The sequence below is a fragment of the Eptatretus burgeri genome, chromosome 14 (assembly GCF_056783735.1).
Source record: "Eptatretus burgeri isolate ZD-2024b chromosome 14, Ebu_testis_v1, whole genome shotgun sequence".
Taxonomy (NCBI): domain Eukaryota; kingdom Metazoa; phylum Chordata; class Myxini; order Myxiniformes; family Myxinidae; genus Eptatretus; species Eptatretus burgeri.
This window is the reverse complement of record NC_140974.1, coordinates 58848417-58865984: the sequence shown is the minus strand read 5'-3', so window position 1 is coordinate 58865984 and position 17568 is coordinate 58848417. Positions and strand designations below refer to the sequence as shown.

Below are 17568 nucleotides of genomic sequence, written 5' to 3'. Positions count from 1 at the left end.
AAATCTCTCCATAGTGCTTAAGTCTTTGTAGCTGTATGTACAAAGACGGAGTCGCGTCGTGCAAAGACGAAGTCCTGCAAAGTCCTCCCTTGTGGAGGCATGTGAAAGTTAATATTAAATGACCCCTGACCCCATTCCTTAGTGGGTGTAGGGAAGTGTTTTCGGCCCCCACAAAATATATACTGGGCAATGCCAGGTACCCCTGCTAGTATGTGTATAAATCACAATTGTGTGCGTGCGTGCGCGCGTCACCGCCACCGTTCGTCATCTCCACTCACGAGTATTTTTAAGACTGAACGGAGTCTTCTCTGGTCTTGAAGTATCCATCTTCACCACAGCAAGGAACCACGACTCATGCACCAAGCTGTCTCCTTATCCGTGTTGCATCCAACAGAGCCTTCCCCGCCACTGAAACATCGATCTTCCCCACATCAAGGAACCACGACTCATGGACAAAATCATGGTCGTCAACTGGGCATCCTCCATCGTGCAAAGTCCTTCCTTGGCACACCTGAACTCCTATCCATCAACAAGGCCTTCAACCGCAGCTTAATGGAGTACTGCTCTCCCCTCTGGGCTGGCTCCCCTGCTTAACATGTTGCTCAGCTTGATGCTGTGGAAAAAAGGCATTCAAGATTTTTGACATTTCCAGTGATGAAGCTGAGTATGGGACTATCACTTTGCAATCACTGACAGGTCGGTAGTCTCACTGTCTTCTTCCACATCCATTATGATCTTGCACCCTCTGCTCCTCCATGCTTTGTCCCCCCCCCCCCCACCCCCGGCCGCCCTGGTATCTGCAGGACACATGCGGTCCACCATCAACCGCCTCCGAAGGAAACTACCTAAATCCATGCTCACTGTTCACCTCCAGTCATTTGTTCCTCTTATTTCCCCCCCCTCCCCCCACCGGTGGAATCACCTTTCACATCCACTTCAATCTCATTCTTCCCTCCAAGTTTTCAAGATAGCTGTGCACCACCATTTCAAATCATCCCCGATCTAAAAGCATAATATTTTCTGCCCCCATTAACCCGTCCCCCTCCCCCAAGCCCAGCTCCTTCCAAATTTCCAGTTTTTACTTCCTGAGAGTTTGCTTCTGTATTCATCTTATCCAACCCTTGCATTATCCCTACCCCTCATCCTCACACGCATTGCTTGTTGTCCGTCTATCTTGTCCTTCGACCCTGTTGTTGGTGTGTTTCCCCTTTTCCTCCTGCTTGCGTCCTGGTCCATTCAGTGTTCTAGCTCTTCCACGACCCTTGACTGCATACAAAAGAGGGGGGGGGGGATGAGGCTGACAGGGTATTTGGGGATATAGAAGTGGGACCTGCACTACTTTCGGCCTCAGTGAGTCGAGGGAAGCTCTGCTGCTTGGTAGAGTTGTGATCTTTGCTGCTGGATAGAGAAGGTTCAGCATTGTGGAGGCATTTATCACATCATCCGAAATGATCTGCCATGCGGTTCTACCTTTAAAGGATACTTTTTGCATTCGTTTGTATTTTATAGTGTTGAAAATTTATGGACAGATTTAGACGAATAATTTGAACATTGTGCGCTGATAATTCCGTTGCTGGCATTCGAAGGGTTAACTTGTCATTGTTTTCCATTTGTTATCCAGTTTTCTACGTTATCTCCCAGTTTCCTGCTTGTGACCGGCTTTAACCCTGCTTTTGTCCCTCCTGGGGTTGCATTATCAAGCTTTCCGAAGACCCAAACTAACAAAATCTTCAAAAACTCTTCCTCCATTATCGGATGTTTTAATTAAATAAGTTTTTTTTTTCCACGTTTCCAATTCTTCATGGGAAACCTCATTGTGCCAGCAGGTGAATTTGCATCTCATGATTCAATAAGGGAAGAGACAGGTTGCATTTCCTTGTGACAATGCGATTGCCATGATGTATGTTTCGCATCTTCGTGGCTGTTTGGTAGCAAGTCACATTCATACTACGGTACTCCTTAAATGGCACCAATTATTCCTACCCTGTGGGGTCAGCTGGGGGGGAATTATTTGTCCCCAAGTCTTTCACGAAGCAGCTGCTGGTGATTTGACTGAAGGTGATTTGAGCAGGAATTTATAATTTGTTCATGGTGCCAGAGATAACTCGCCTATTCGGGATCTTTCATGTCCAGCCACGAATACTAGCAGACGGAACACCCGGCTTAACATCCTCTTAAGCGATGGTACACACATTGATGCCACGCTCTGCCTGAGAAACACCAGGATGGGGGTTTATAGCTAGGTCTGGATTAAAAACCAGGCAAGATAACTCAGAAGCTTGTGTCATATATTCTGTATCTTCTAATATATTAAGCTCATTCTAACCACCCACCGACACTGACTGACTGATTTTAATGTTCGGTACCTTCCGGGTGACATTGAAAGCTGAAAATTAGCGTACCGACAAACATCGAAGCCGATACACCGGGGGGAAAAAATCACATAACTGTTGGAAAGCATCCGTAAATTAAAATATAAATAAATGGAAAATAAATGCAGGTGAGAGAACCGAGACGTTGGGGAAGCACGGTTCATTGTTGATTGCAATGTGTAAGGATGCCCCATTAGTATCTATATTTCTGATGGACCATACTCTTTTTACAGAGTGTCGGTGCTGCTGGAGCAGTTTTGGCAAGGGTTATACTGGGTGATTTACCATTGGTTTCACAGCAGTAGTAGTGGGGCAACTTAGCTAAAAATATAGCATAACAATTGTGCATTTTGTGAGGAAAGCACCAAATTTGGGACACTAGTAGCATATCATATTATGAACAGATTTGGATATTGGGCCATCTCAAATTCAGCCGCTGATGGCTGTGGCAGCCATTTTCCACTGCCATCAAAAATTTTGACATGGCCCAATATCCAAATCTGTTCATAATATGTTAGGCTACTAGTGTGCCAAATTTGGTGCTTTCCTCACAAAATGCACAATCGTTATGCTAAGTTGCCCCACTATAGTTAGGACAGGAATTTGTGATCTGTTCATGGTGCCAGCGATAGCTTGCTTGCTCTTCATGAAGGGCATCGTGGGATTTTACCATCCATCGACCAACTAATGTCGGCAGATGGGACACCAGTTTAACATCCATCCGAGGGATGGGCACACACATTGATGAATCACCCTGCCTGTGAAACACCAGGATGACAGTTTATAGCTGGGTTGGGATTCATATCCAGGCTCGATAGCTGAGAGGCGAGTGTGTGTACCTCCAGGACATCCTGCTAGCATAAATAATTTTGTACAGGAAGAAAGCCAACAACCCCTACTTCATCACCAAATCTGATTTGTCATCTCAAATGCCTTTACTTTACACCGAAGGCTAATTTACAGGTCTGTACTTACAAGTTCTTCTTCTCCCTCCTTGTAGCGCTGGCTACCATCCAATGCTCTGCCACATGTCACACCTTCATTAAATTATTTTATTTAAAAGGTACAATTGCAGTGATTTGTTCATTTTCCCTCTTGGATATCGTCCAGTTTTAAGGCTTTATCTATCCTTGCATTTTCTAATTATTATCTTGTTCCTCCTGGTGCAAAGGCTTTGTATGCAAACACTTCAAGGTTAGCGTCTGTTACAGATCGGCAGTTTAACCTTTCTCTGAGCTAGCGATGAACAATTTTCGAAGGTTAGAGGGGTCGGCAGGAGGATGGGGAACATAAATCCAAGGAATATATTTTATTATTTTTACTTTGTAACTGTGATCTCAGGAATCTGTACATGTATCATGCGGAAAGACATTAGGAGACGTCAATGCACTTTACATTCCTGGATGAGTTGCAAGAACAAATCACAAGGAGACGATGAACAAAACGACGAAGCGAATGTGATTTGAACCAGGGATCCCATCATCGTGAGTTAAGTGCTCAGATGGGAACAACAAACGGGCCAAACTCATAAATCATGTACAATTAGCAAATGACATGGTAGAAATGTATGTCCTCCACAGGCACAGTTGCTAGTTTAAAATATCAGCTATTACTCCCACCATGTCTCCCCTCTCCGCCATGCCTACCGACACTTCCCCCCTCCATTTGGGAACTCAAAGAGTGCAACATATTGTCGTTTTAATGCTTCACACAGTAGAGGTTGTGAAGAAGTCCAGATCAACAATGACACATGCCATGACTCCAGAAGAGATGGGTATCTGGACAGACTACACCTTCAGGTCACATGGGTACTCTAGCAGATCTTCATTCCAATGAAGAGGTTACACATACGCGGGAACTCGGAAAGTCTTCATTCCAATGAAGAGGTTACACATACGCGGGGACTCGGAAAGTCTTCATTCCAATGAAGAGGTTACACATACGCGGGGACTCGGAAAGTCTTCATTCCAATGAAGAGGTTACACATACACAGGGACTCGGCAGATCTTCATTCCATTGAAGAGGTTACTCTTACGCGGGGACTCGGCAGATCTTCATTCCAATGAAGAGGTTACACATACGCGGGGACTCGGAAAGTCTTCATTCCAATGAACACCTATTCCAATGAAGAGTTTACACATATGAGGGCAACTCTTGAATGACGCTTCCCAAGTGATGATCATGTGGCATGGAGTTCCCTGCTGACTTTTTATCTTTTCGGAAACACTTTTCAAAACTGCCGATGTCATTAAAAAAAGACAACTAGATTTTAATGAAGAATGAAGAACTCATCTTGCTTGCAGGTTTCGTTTTTCTCCGATGAGGGTTTAACGCCCCAAACGTCAGCTTCTTGCTTCCCACAGCCATCAGCATACCTTGATATTCGTCCCGTTGATTCCATCCATCATATTTCTAGACACAAACTTTTAATGTTTACTCGATAAAATACAAGACTTCCACTGCCAGAATTATGGACCGTAACATCTAAAACTTGTGATGCTTGGGAGAACTTGTTCTTTGAACATTTGAATACCTCACTGTGCACAATTTAATCCAACCACACATTGTCTGTCTATCAACCTACCTACTGATCTTCCTACCTATGAAATACATAAGTGACCAGAATTCAATGAAACATGAAATACATAAGTGACCAGAATTAAATTCCGATGAAATACATAAGTGACCATTTCAAAATTGTTTTAACTGTCTTGCTGTCTGCTCCCTCTGAGCTGTCCTGCTGGTCTAGCAATGCAGAGATGTGGAACTGCAAACTCTGTGAACTAGAGAGTCCATAGAACACCTTACCACACGCAGTGTTTAAGTATATAATTCAATTGAAATAAAATGATGATTGTAAAAGTCGTATAAATAAATGAATTCCAGAAGTTTACCGCCATTTTACCGCCATTGACACAGTGTTTATTACCTCACCCTATTTAACACATTATATTAGTTCCTTCATGCCTGTTGTTTGTGTCCTTTATGATGTCTTTAAAAACAGGAAGTTTCTTGTTTGGAATGATTTTCAATTTTGTTTTACTGCCAGACAACCAGTCAGAGTAAAAATATTATCGCAATCCTCTCTGTCACATGCACGATCAGGACAAATTCAGAGCCAAAGTACCACTAAACTACAGGTTCAGTTTTCCGATTCATGTTCAAAATATAGCATTCAATTTAAATTAGGTTGATCCTCGATCATAAACTGATGTTTGTGGACAGACAGACGGACGGACGGACAGATAGAAGTGAAGCAACTGCCTAACCCAGATTTTTGCTTCGCGTGCGCGAGGTAACAACATTATTACGAAGATGCTTGCAGTAGATTTGGAGAAAATGCAAAAGTTGTACTTTAAGGTAAAATTGTTAGGAATTGTGAACCCGATACTTTGAGGACCCGATACTTTAAAGGGATTGTGAACAACACTCGCTCAAATCGAGTCAATGTGCTTCCACTCACTGTGGTGGGTCACATCTATGACGTCACGACCAGTTGGCATCTTTGCACATTTCCATGACTCTGGGGCAAATCAAGATAATTATACAGTATTTATCAAATCATTTGTTATGTTATATTAAGCAATGTAATCAAGTGCTTTCCAAGTTAATACAGAAAGAAGCCCAAATGACGTGTCCTACGTTTCTAGCATAAATACGGAAATTTGTTAAACAAAGCCAATTACGTTTACATCTCTGGAACAAAAGCAATTTTAACAGGTGTAGGTTAAGCATTTTCCCATAAGATTCTACAACTATAGCGCGGAAGTGTGTGAGGCCAAGGTAGTGCACATTGCAAATGCATCGCATTGCGAGTCGCCCTTCAACTTTCAAGGTGGCAGAGCCTTCTCCACCACGTATTTTAAATAAACATGAGACACCTTGTGCCGCCCACTTTCTACTACATTGTGACTCATTGGATCTATACTAGCCACATTGTTTAAATGGTTGTGTTTCAGTTCACGGATTTATGAACCATTTCAGGTTTCCTTTAGGTCTCTCTGAGCTGTTACTGATTTGGATTCAAATCTCCTCTCAATGGGCTGAATGGTTGCAGTATACATGGACTTTGATAACAAGCACTGCATAATAATAATAATAATAATAATAAATTTTATAAATGATAATCTGGTAAAGTATGGAGAGAGAAAAAGGGCAATGTGAAGACAGATGCTTTTTGTTGTCGCTCATTCTGATCATGGACCATTGACCCATGGTGGTTGAGGTGGTTTCAGAGCCCCAAGTTGAAGGTCAGACCTTCTGCTGAGTGAATTAGGGCAGGAATTTGGAATTTAGAAAACCTGCCTCAGACAATCTCCAATTCTTTGTGAAAAACCTCGTGTGATCTTTCGCGTTCACCAACATTGACACCGGGCAGACGTGTCCCCAACCTAACGTCCATCTGAGGGATGATGCGCTTTGCGATGCAACGTCGATTCTGCGAAACACCAACCCGACAGTTTATAGTTGGGTCAAGAATCTAACCCAGACTAGATAGCCAAAGGTGAGTACATTCTCAGACATCCTATTGGACGCAATGCAATTTGAGGCCGCTGGAGCATCTCAACACAAGAAAAGATCAAAGTCTTCCCAGCTAAGGCCACATGGACAAATATCTCACGAAGATATTGACTCCTACCCAAGAGGAATGATTTTGCACCTTGTGGTGTATAAGAGGTTCAGTGTGCATGTGATAAAATGCAGAAATCGATGGTCAAACTCGAGTTTTAGACATTTTCCTTGAATGCAGTTTTCATTCTCTTTTGCTGATGATATTTGGAGACAAACCACTATTGTTATATCATAAACGTATTCGCTTGGGCTTTTATCTGTGGTACTATGAGGTATGTTGGATTAAACGACCCAGGAAACCTGCCCTGTCCATTAGCGGTCATTCCAAGCGTGGAATGTAGACACAAAGGCCAGGGTGTTGCCTCCAGTCGAACATCTCCAGGACATGGTCACTCCACAAAATGGGTGCACCATTCGGTGCAGCTGCAAAGTGTTTGAAGGATTGTGTTTATGGCCTTTAGTAGAGGAAGACTGATTATATTTGACGAGTCTTATGCGTCCGACAAGACGGCACGGAGATGCTGTCTCGTTTGGGATCGATTCTTGACTCTCCAGATTGGTGCTTGTCATGGCAGAGCATTGCGTCAAAAGGTGCACCATCCATTGGATGGACATTCGGCTGGGGTACATCTACCAGCATCGATTGCTGCACTGGGCGTCCCATCCGTTAGCATTAGTTGGTGGACTTTAAAGATCCCACGGTGTCCGTCGTGAAGAACAGATGATTGTTGCCAGCACACTTTCCCCAAATTCCTGCCTTAACTAGCTCTACAAACGTCCAACCCCCAACTTTGATGTCTGGAACCCCCTTAACCACGATGGGCCAATGGTTGTGGCGGAGCTCGAAACAGACCATGATACGAGCTGTGTGAAAATCCTTACGTAGTATGGCGAGAAATCGTAATCGGTAATCTTTTCGTAGTTTCCCATTGGAACTTAGCACAGACTACAGGCGAGTTATTCTCAAAGCCCTTTCATCTCAACGACATAAGTCACTCGACTCTACGTAAGTGATGTGACAATCAGCATAAGACTCAGAACTTTTATGTATACCATACAAATGCAGACACTAAATATGATTTCAATGGAAAGGCAGTGACTGGTGAATCATGTCGCATCGAGATATCCGATCTACTCCGTGCTGGATTTACAAAACCCTGAAATGACCAAAACTTCATAATCTCAGCGACTGATAGTATGAGCTCCCTCAAAACCACCACTTCTAGTGAATGCACATTGGACTGGAATTCGACGACGCAATTCCCCTCCTTCCCTCCAAAGGACGACGTACTCATTAATGCAGCCGTGCGAAGCACCAGGTTGACGGTTTACAGTCAGGTCAGAAAGCTCACCCAGACTATACAGCTCAAGGGCGAGTACATACCTTCGAGATATCTTGTCAACCTACGCTACCACTCATCTACCCCTTGCCAACTAAACGGGAGGCATTTCTTATCGAGTAACCGTCATACTTGATTATCTTGAGTTTGAAAGTTATTCAAACAAATGCTTTACAAGTTTAATTGTTCATTTCCCATAATAACTGCCAATTTCATTTGCTGCTATATCGCATCTTTCGAATAACTTTTAAACATTGGCCTGATGTATGTTCGAGGCCTCTATCCTGAGGATGATTTGTGGCTTTTTAAATTCCATAACAGATTTTGAGGGTTTAACTTTTTTATAATACTAGAGTGTAGGCGAACCAAAAGAATATAGAATGTAAATGGCTCAAGGCCATTGGACACATATGTCGAAAACCAAGAATGAATTGTTTCAATTCGGAAGCCAAGGGGTTGATAACACATCGTTGAAAGTCTGCCATCATCCGAGTACAAATTTCTTGTTGCCAGGCTTGCATTCTTCCGTGACATTCTCTGTTACATTGCACACTTAACCAAAACGAATTTCATGACTGTTACTCTTCCTGTGCTTCATACTCTTTCTGCGGTTAATGTTGCAGTCAGGTTCCCGGCGTGTGGGACTCTGCTGCTCGAACTGCCAAACAACAACAACGACACTTTGGCGCCGAAATGCCGAGGGAGAGCCAGTATGCAACGCCTGTGGTCTCTATACAAAGCTGCACGGGGTGAGTAGTTAAAGTGTGCATACGTGCGAGCATGCGCATGTGTGTACTCTCTTCTCTCATGCCTATCAGCAGGCATCTCACGTGGTAGTGAAAGGTCTTTGTCAGAGCGACATCCTGTACATAGCATGGACTTGTGTTTCTCCCACACCAAAGGTCCCAAGGCCATTGACCATGAAAAAGGATGGAATTCAGACCCGAAAGCGTAAACCCAAGAACCCAAACAAGTGCAAAACACCCACAGGTGAGATGTGCGTTTGAAAGGTAAAGTCAGGTCGGCTTTCAACAGAGTAAATATTACTTTGGTCCTTATGGGTACGAAATATTTTCAGGTGTCGGAACGAGTTCGGTGAGCAGCAGCGGTTCGGCATCCTCAATACACGATGGAATGCCCCTTGTGAAAGTAGAACCGGCCACTTCACCTGGGTACCCTTCTTCGCAACAGGTCAGGCTCCTGTGGAAACAGTCAAGAGGCGATCAGCAAGTCTGTGGCCTAAATAGAAAGGAGATCATTAATCTATAATTGCTGTAAAAGGTAAATTTTGTTGAAATTATTGCAGAGAATAGAAAATCCATGCGGTTTTGTTCGTCAGTCATCAGCTCTTGACATCAGGCCATGCACTCGCTGATCGGCCTTCGTGCGGGGATTGATGTCGCATCTCAATGAAACTTGATGTTCGGTGAAGATGACAATACAAAATGGCGGAATGTTTGAACCCTCATTCTAAGTGCCATACTCGCCCCAATTCCCTTTCTCTTTCCTCCCACCCCCTCTACTCTCCTACCCTCCCTTCTCTCCCACCTCCAACCCTACGACTGTTCCCTTTTTTTCATAAATTAATTTTTTTCAATATATATCATCCAAGCCCCACCATCTTTGCGTGCATTTGTCGATAGTCCCACAATGGATCCCAGCAGCATGGTGATGATGCTTCAGGTGGTGTGTTGCTTTAATATGTTTCTTGTTGGACTATTCTTCTATCCGAGTAAAGGTCAAAGTTTATATTTACGTTGATTTTGGAAGATTTGAAGTCAAGGAAATTTTCCACTAATTATGAAACGGCAACATTGTTATTCGACTTCAACCTTTGGAGAAGAACTTGTTTCTTTAAAATTAAAAATCTAATCCATCAACATCTATTTCCAAGGCCCCAATAAATCCCACCTTGTGTAAGGGGAAAACTCATGTGGCTGACCCCACGAGATGGTGGGATTAATCGGGGCCTTGAAAATAGATGTTGATGGATTCGATTTTTAATTTTAAAGAAACAAGCTCTTTCCCACACAAGGAAACCCAGACATCTCGACATTTCCGACAACCCAATGACAACACAACTCCTTTACCCCTTTCGTTCATTAATTTTTAAATCGACTAACGATGCAGTCCCACTTGACCCGACACACATGCAGGGACAATCGGACATCTCCAACTTACTGCCATCACAACTCAATTAAGCTGTCCACCATTCCCATCATACCCCCGTATCCCTCGATGCCTGTTGTTTCTAAATTTTTGCCAGGTCAGTCAGGTTTCTTGACTGCCGCTGGTAACATGTAACCCAGTGAGTGCTACCTGCTGCATGGTTGGGTAGTCGGCGACTAAACTGACCACCCTCACTGGCTCGCCAGTGGGGAGGGTGACTGTGACACCCTGCAGGACTAAAAACAATACCTACTAAAGGGCGGATGAGCTCCTTTCAGGAGCCAACGGCCATCCAGTAAGGAGATGGTGTCTCTGAAAAAAATACCCATCCGATTAGACTGGTTTTTTTAGGTAGTAGGTTGTAGATAGCAACTGCTCAGGGTAGTGCTACCGTTCTGACTTAGGAACATTAAAGTGGTTCCCGGAACCATCTTGCACTCTCCGTGTCAGGATTGCTGGTCTTACTTTCTGTCTCACTCAAACAATAACTTCCAGGCTCACTTTAATCTCTCTTTCTTGCAAACAAACATCACACACTTTTCTTACTCTTTTTCACTTCTCACTTTGCATTCTCTTTTTTATTTTTATTTATTGAAGGCCTGGCCTCGATGAGGACTACTTCGTCCATGACTGGAACCTTCAACATTAAAAAAGATAAAAAAGTACGTGTCCAAATCCAGTTTAAACATATCAACTGTCCCTGCAGAAGACTGTCCCAGCTCTCACCCTACCCGGAAGACCATTCCATGTGTTAACGACGTTCTGTGTAAAATAGGCCTGTCTTGCTTCTGTAAGACGTTCATCCCAAAGGTTCATCTCATCTGTATTTTGTGCTTATGGCATCTCCGTGGTTTCTTTTCGAGTGGATGTGCATTGAACACTCCCCATGATTATATATCCTTTTCGGGTGTACGAACTGGAAGGATAGTCTAGACTCGAGATGTATGCACTCGCCTCTGAGTTGTCCAGCTTGGGTTCGAATCCTGACCCAGCTATAAACAACTTCCCTGGTGCGTCGCAGGCAGGGCGAGGTATCGATGTGTGTGTGCTTCCTATTCCACATTATAACAGTTAAGTCATGACTATCTCACGCTTGCGTCACACCAGGAGCTCTATGCTAAAACTTCCAAAATAACATTTTGAGTCAAATTACTTTGCCTTCCCATGTCTGTGTGGAAAGAATTTGGAATGCCGTTGGACAATCAATCTTTTGGATGTACTTGTAGTCATTCCTGCACTGCAGTGTTCACTTTAACATGGTGATTCTCTAATTACCTAATACCTCAAATAGCTTGGAATAAACTCTTTCACACGTCCAATTGAGACTGAGAATGATTGATTGACCTGCCCAGTGTTCACCATCGACTCTTGTTCTTCAATTTAAAAAAAAAAAACCCTTCCACTCAACTGTAAACTTTCCTGCAATTAATACAACTTTCTCTATTTGAAACGAGTCTTTCATACATCTCGGAAGCATCTGGATAGGATGGAATAAGTGAACGGAGCTTTACTTCTGTCCACATTTTCCATAGTGCCGCAACTTTTGTATTCCTTCCGTGCACAACACTCAATGGCTGGAGAAAATGTATTTGCTTCCCAGTATTTTGCAAGCGAAGTCCCATCCATGCCATCTTTGGCTTCGTGCTTGGGACTCAAAGGAAAGCATCCCTTTCCCCAATGCTCCCCACTCCAAGGCCCCTTCATCTATCCTGGAGTCAAAGAAATGAAGAGAAATTGGACGTTTCCCAGGATACTGACATTAACAATGGCGTGGGATTTTTTTTTCTTTCTGTCTACCCTGAATGCTTGTTTGTGGGACAACTGGCTTAATGTCCTCTCGGAAGGATGGTACGCTCCACCCTGCAGCACCTGGAGTCAAATAGTTGACAAAGTCACTCGACTCTGTGGAGCCGGCTTTTCCCCTCACGGTGGTTTTGGAAGTATCTCGATTCAAACGAACCATCGCTTTTGGGTATGGATGGGGATCGTGTAGGTATTTCTACAAACACGTCCATTTTACACGCCGGAGGCAAAGGCGACCCTTTCCGTAAAACAGTCGTGCACGAATCGGCGAGTTGTATTTTCAATCGTAAAATCAAATTGAACACATTTCTATTCTTGTGTGGACTGTATTTGAACAATGTTAGTAAGAAGTTTAAATTTTTTAAAAAATAATATCCTATTTAGCACGTACGTACGCACGCACGCACAGACGAATGCGAGGGCATTTGACAGTAAAGTCGTTGATCCATTTTTGTTGACTATTTTTACCTTCACTTCGGGAAAGGCTATTGCCGGAGCACACCGTCACACGAAGTACGATGTGACTCGAAGGAAAGGAGGAAAACAACAGGAAGTTTCAGCATCTTGCCTTTACTTTTATAATCCTTCAGCGCTCGTCTCTGCGCAGATGTTTATTCTCTTCTTTGTGTTCTCTCTTTTCGCAGGTGACAACGTCCGGATCTTCCTCATCTCACGTGCACAGCCACGGTCTCGGCCTCGCGGCCTTGGGTGCCATGGGGTCTGTGAACCAGCCAGGGACGGGCGGGCGATTGCACGACGATGGGGGTAGCGACGTGATGCGGCAGAGTTTCTGGAGCACCATGACGATGGCTTGATCCCAGCACGGATCATCTTCTTGACTTTCCACCATCTTTTCCCTCTCGGGAGTTACGGGACTAAAATATGTAAAAACGGCCTGCGTCTGCCCTCCCAACTACGCGAGCCCGAGTGGTCATCTTCAGCATCAACTGAGGATCGGCTGTTTCTCGTTTTAAATTTCCAGCTTTTATTGTTTTGATTCCAAAGTAACTGCGGAACAACATGGAATTGGAAAGCATGCCGGGGCCTCTGTAGTGTGTGTGACATGCACACGGCGTTTGTGCAAATCCAGGGAAGTCTTCTACAGACATCATATGTTCCTGTTGTTGTTGTTTTTGTTGTTGTGTTTTTAAACCACTTTTGAGTGCAATCCCTTTTTGCTACCTAATGCAAGCAATTTTTGACAATCAGTGTGGACTTTGTAAATAGGTGTGGCGTGACATTGATACTAACGGAAGGTAGTTTTCTGAGTTTTTAAAAATTTTATTTTAAATAAATAGTCAACGACAGAGAACTTCATATTTTAATTCCCAAATCTGAGCTGCATTCCAGATATATTAAATCTGTCTTTGAGATGTTAAACCAGTGGATTACAATGTGCCTTTTCTCTGCAACTGCGAGGTAAGTTAAGCATCATGCTCTTGTCGCGTTCCCTTCGTAACTTTAGGTTACAGAGTGCCTTACGGTCATACAAGGGCCAATGTTCTCTCGAGTTTTGCCTTTGGATCTCCTCGAAGCGCGGCCAAGTGGTGAAATATGCCTCCGGGAAGTGGCGCTGCAAACTCCCGAACTTGACATGGTGATGGAAGCTGAACAATTGCAGCGTTTTGGAATTTTCGTGGGAGGTTTTCAATGGAGCACGCCTCTGTGCTTACAGAATTGCACCTGCAGTTGAAGTAACTGACTCTTTGCTCTCTTTCCCACTCCCTTACCCGCCCCTGCTTCAAATTTTTTTTTTTCCATTCAGCAGACATTATACCTCCATTGCCCCCATTTTCACCCCTCCCCCCCCCCATTCAGCTGTCATTCTTCCTCCACCCCTTCCCCATCTTGTTTCGCAATCCTTCCTAACCCACATCTTACTTCTATCAGTTCAGTGATGCGATGGAGTCAAAGCGACGGGTTTTGATTCGAGCAAATGTTCAGATTAAGGATTTACATGCATTTCTTGCCTGCGATGCTACAAAGTAATATTTTGAAGTTGCTACCTATCCATTCGTGGTTATTGTAGTCACATTTTCATTGTTTAGCATGAGCTTTCAATGTACATATATATGTATATATTATATATACTGTATATGTTTGTGGCAAATCTTCAAAGATGTAACTGACATGAAGTTTTAAATTTGAAGGTGGATTGTTTTGGATAAAAAAGTTTTAATAAACAAAACGGAGTTACACAGGCATAGTAACTCTGTTTTATGAAGTCATGAGTTTTGCGGTTTCCTGCCAGCAATAAGGAAGGATGTATTTAAAACGTGTTCATTACTTTCCTCTTACAGACATGTCCTTAATTTTAACAAAATAATGCAAAACAAACTTTTAAGTTCTGCTTCTATCCCTGATTGAAATGATAAACGTGCGTGTGCACGCACATGCTTTCATCGAAGGCAATTGTCTCCATTCGTCTATTGTTACAATTGTCGCCTATTGCTCGATTATATCGATGGGATTATTACATTTTTTATGAACCGGTGTCTTATGAATCTGCTCTTCTCGAACCGGTGTCTCCACAAATCAACGACGAACATGTACGAGTAGTCGGACACCTGCACCTTGTTGTTGTTCGTCTTTCGGCTGCTCCCGTTAGGGGTCGCCACAGCGGATCATCCGTTATGATCCGCATACTGATTTGCATAGGTTTTTACGCCGGATGCCCTTCCTGACGCAACCCTGGTCGCCTCTTACGACACAGGGATAAGGATTGGGTTTCGCCATGATTCCAGGCTGCTCTACACCCTCTCACAGTGCGGCCCAGTGCAGAGCTCCCGTCCTCAAGCGATCCTCCAACCCAAGCCTCCGAGTAGCCGGATTACAGGCGCACGCCACTACGCCCGGTTAGTCGGACACCTGCACCTGTTGTTCTTAAAATATTTAGAGTTGAACAATTAACCCAGGAAGGGAACAAAACCAATCAATTACAGAGGCAATTAATGAATTGATTGTGCACAGGTCGTTCCCGGAGTTAGAGGTGGTTGTTACCACCATTGAGGTTGTGGAAATGAATTGGTCAGTGGAAGTGTTATTTTAAGGTAACTTATCATGGTATTGTAGGAGGTGCTACACGGTTCACCTTGACTGCTATTTATGCTCGTAACCTCATGAACATGTTGCAAGTGTGATTGCAAAAATGACGTTTGCTATACTCTTCAAATATTTCCCATCTTTGAACACGCAACCACCCAATCGGAGTGAAAGCTTTCACATACCTTCAGCGAATAATTATTTGGGACGTGTACGTCGCCAGAGGAGGACATCATTACCTCCGCCACCAAAGGTGGAAGGAGGTTATGGTTTCACCCCTGTCTGTCTGTCTGTTACTTGCGAAAAATCGAAGATTTTTCAGGTACAGTATATTTGGTTGCGTGTGTTATTCTGTCTGTCTGTTTGTTTGTTTGTATATCAATCGCGTACAGGTCACATTTTAAAACCGATCTTCATGAAACTTCACGAAACGGTGGAGTTGGTCCGAAGCAAGAAGCCTATTGATTTTGAGGTCAAAAGGTCAACATATGCCAGATTTCTAAAAAATCATCAATTTTCATCTGATTGAGTTGAAATTTGAACAGGATTTTCAGATCAGCTCACTGAATTCAACCACCTATTATTTTCTGAGGTCAAGATCGGCCAAAAGGTCGACACCATGGGTAAAATTTCTAAAATCCTCAATTGTCATCCTATTGACTTGAATTTTGAAGCAGATTTGCATATAAGGGCACTGAATTCAATCACCAATTATTTTGAGGTCAGCGAAGGCCAAAAGGTCGACATCATAGGTAAAATTTCTCAAATTGTCAATTTTCATCCGATTCACTTGGAATTTGAAGAGGATTTCCATATTTGGTCATTGAATTCAACCACCAACTATTTTTAATATCACTTTGTTTTATGGATTTCACAAGTATCGTGCTATGCACGACATCTTTCTTGTTTGTACGTTTATTTGTGTGCAGGGTATCTCAAAAAGTTGTGGATGGATTCGGATTAAATTTCGTGGACAGGTTGGGTGTGTGACAAGGACGAATTAAATTGATTAGATTTTGGTGAAGATCGGGATCCGATAAAAAAAATTTTTTTTTTAATTTTTCAAGTGATTCTTCACCGTTTCGAGAGATGGTGCCAAAAATGATATGTCGCATAATATTTCAAAAATGTATTGGGCTTGATATGTTCAACTGGATTAGGAATTGCGTGGCGGAGGTATGCGCCCTATCCAATGCCCTTCTCGTTCTTCATCAAATACCTCTCCAGTCCTGCAACCCCGAGGTGTTCTTTTAATACGAACGTCCTTGACAAGCAATCGTCACCTGACTGTGCAACCAAATTTTAGAAATATCAACAGGGTGATTGCTTCCATTATGAGATATGTTGCATCCTCTTTGTCTCACTTGCCAGCATTCACTTATAGTCGGAAACGCGTGAGTTTGAGTCTTGGTGACTTGAAAACCGTGAAGACAAATTTGGAAACAAAAGTCCAGGCCAAATTTGAACGAGCCTTGTATTCGAGTTTTCGTGCGCACACTACATTCATACTCGTGAGATACTCTTACTTCTTGCTCAATTATTGTCTATCATTTGCCTAAAATGAAACAATCTTCGTGGAGAATTAAAAATGAACAATATCCTAAACCTGGGACGTGAGAAACACTGTTGTTCTTGTTCAGTATTCATCCCGTGGCTCCTGGGTGAATCATTTTTTGGAAGTGCAGCTGTACCACTGATGCAGTGCCCTGTTACGAGTAAGCTGGTACTCATTTTGCCGACGTCAGAAGGTTGACAGTTAATTCCCACCTGCTGTCAAACCCACCTGGTGTTATTTCAACAGCCCATCTCAAGCTAGCCACCCTTAACCGTAAAGCAAACGCCAAGCGATGAGCAACACTCGCGACCACGTCGACTGCACGAGATGCTGATCGAAGTGGGCGTGGTTTGGCAAAAGTGGGCGTGGTTTGGCAAAAGTGGGCGTGGTTTCACAAAGGGGGCGTGGTGAATTGGCATTCCAGAGCAGAGGGGAGGAGTCGATGAGAAAAACAGCAACCACAGCGTCCATCTTGAGGAAGAAGCAGAGTGGGACAGAAGCTGCGCCGGCATTGACGAGCTGCTTATCTCACTCCTCCCACGACACAGAAATAAATCTGGGTTCGGGGCCGAATGCCTCGTATTTTCAATTCCATTTTGTTTACAATTACAACTGTGCTCGTCGCAAAGTGTTCTCCCGACAAAAGCAATCACTCGGAAAGGATCAACACAATCGGCGATTTGTAACTACTTTTCCCAATCAGTGTACATGAAGT

The 17568-nt window shown here is 43.4% G+C and overlaps 1 protein-coding gene and 1 pseudogene across 1 annotated transcript in view; one reads left to right on the top strand and one right to left on the bottom strand.

Moving 5' to 3' along the window:
- Positions 1 to 14484, top strand: part of GATA4 (GATA binding protein 4) — a 41982-nt gene extending 27498 nt beyond the window's left edge. Inside the window, exons 3-6 of the mRNA XM_085855055.1 lie at positions 8908 to 9033; positions 9187 to 9274; positions 9363 to 9475; positions 12901 to 14484. Of these exons, the coding sequence (XP_085711181.1) occupies positions 8908 to 9033; positions 9187 to 9274; positions 9363 to 9475; positions 12901 to 13071 (498 nt within the window). The 3' untranslated portion in view covers positions 13072 to 14484. The remainder of the gene's footprint in view (positions 1 to 8907; positions 9034 to 9186; positions 9275 to 9362; positions 9476 to 12900) is intronic.
- A 488-nt stretch (positions 14485 to 14972) lies between these two features.
- On the bottom strand, positions 14973 to 15113 carry LOC147013328 (signal recognition particle RNA; annotated as a pseudogene).
- Positions 15114 to 17568: the final 2455 nt, after the last annotated feature.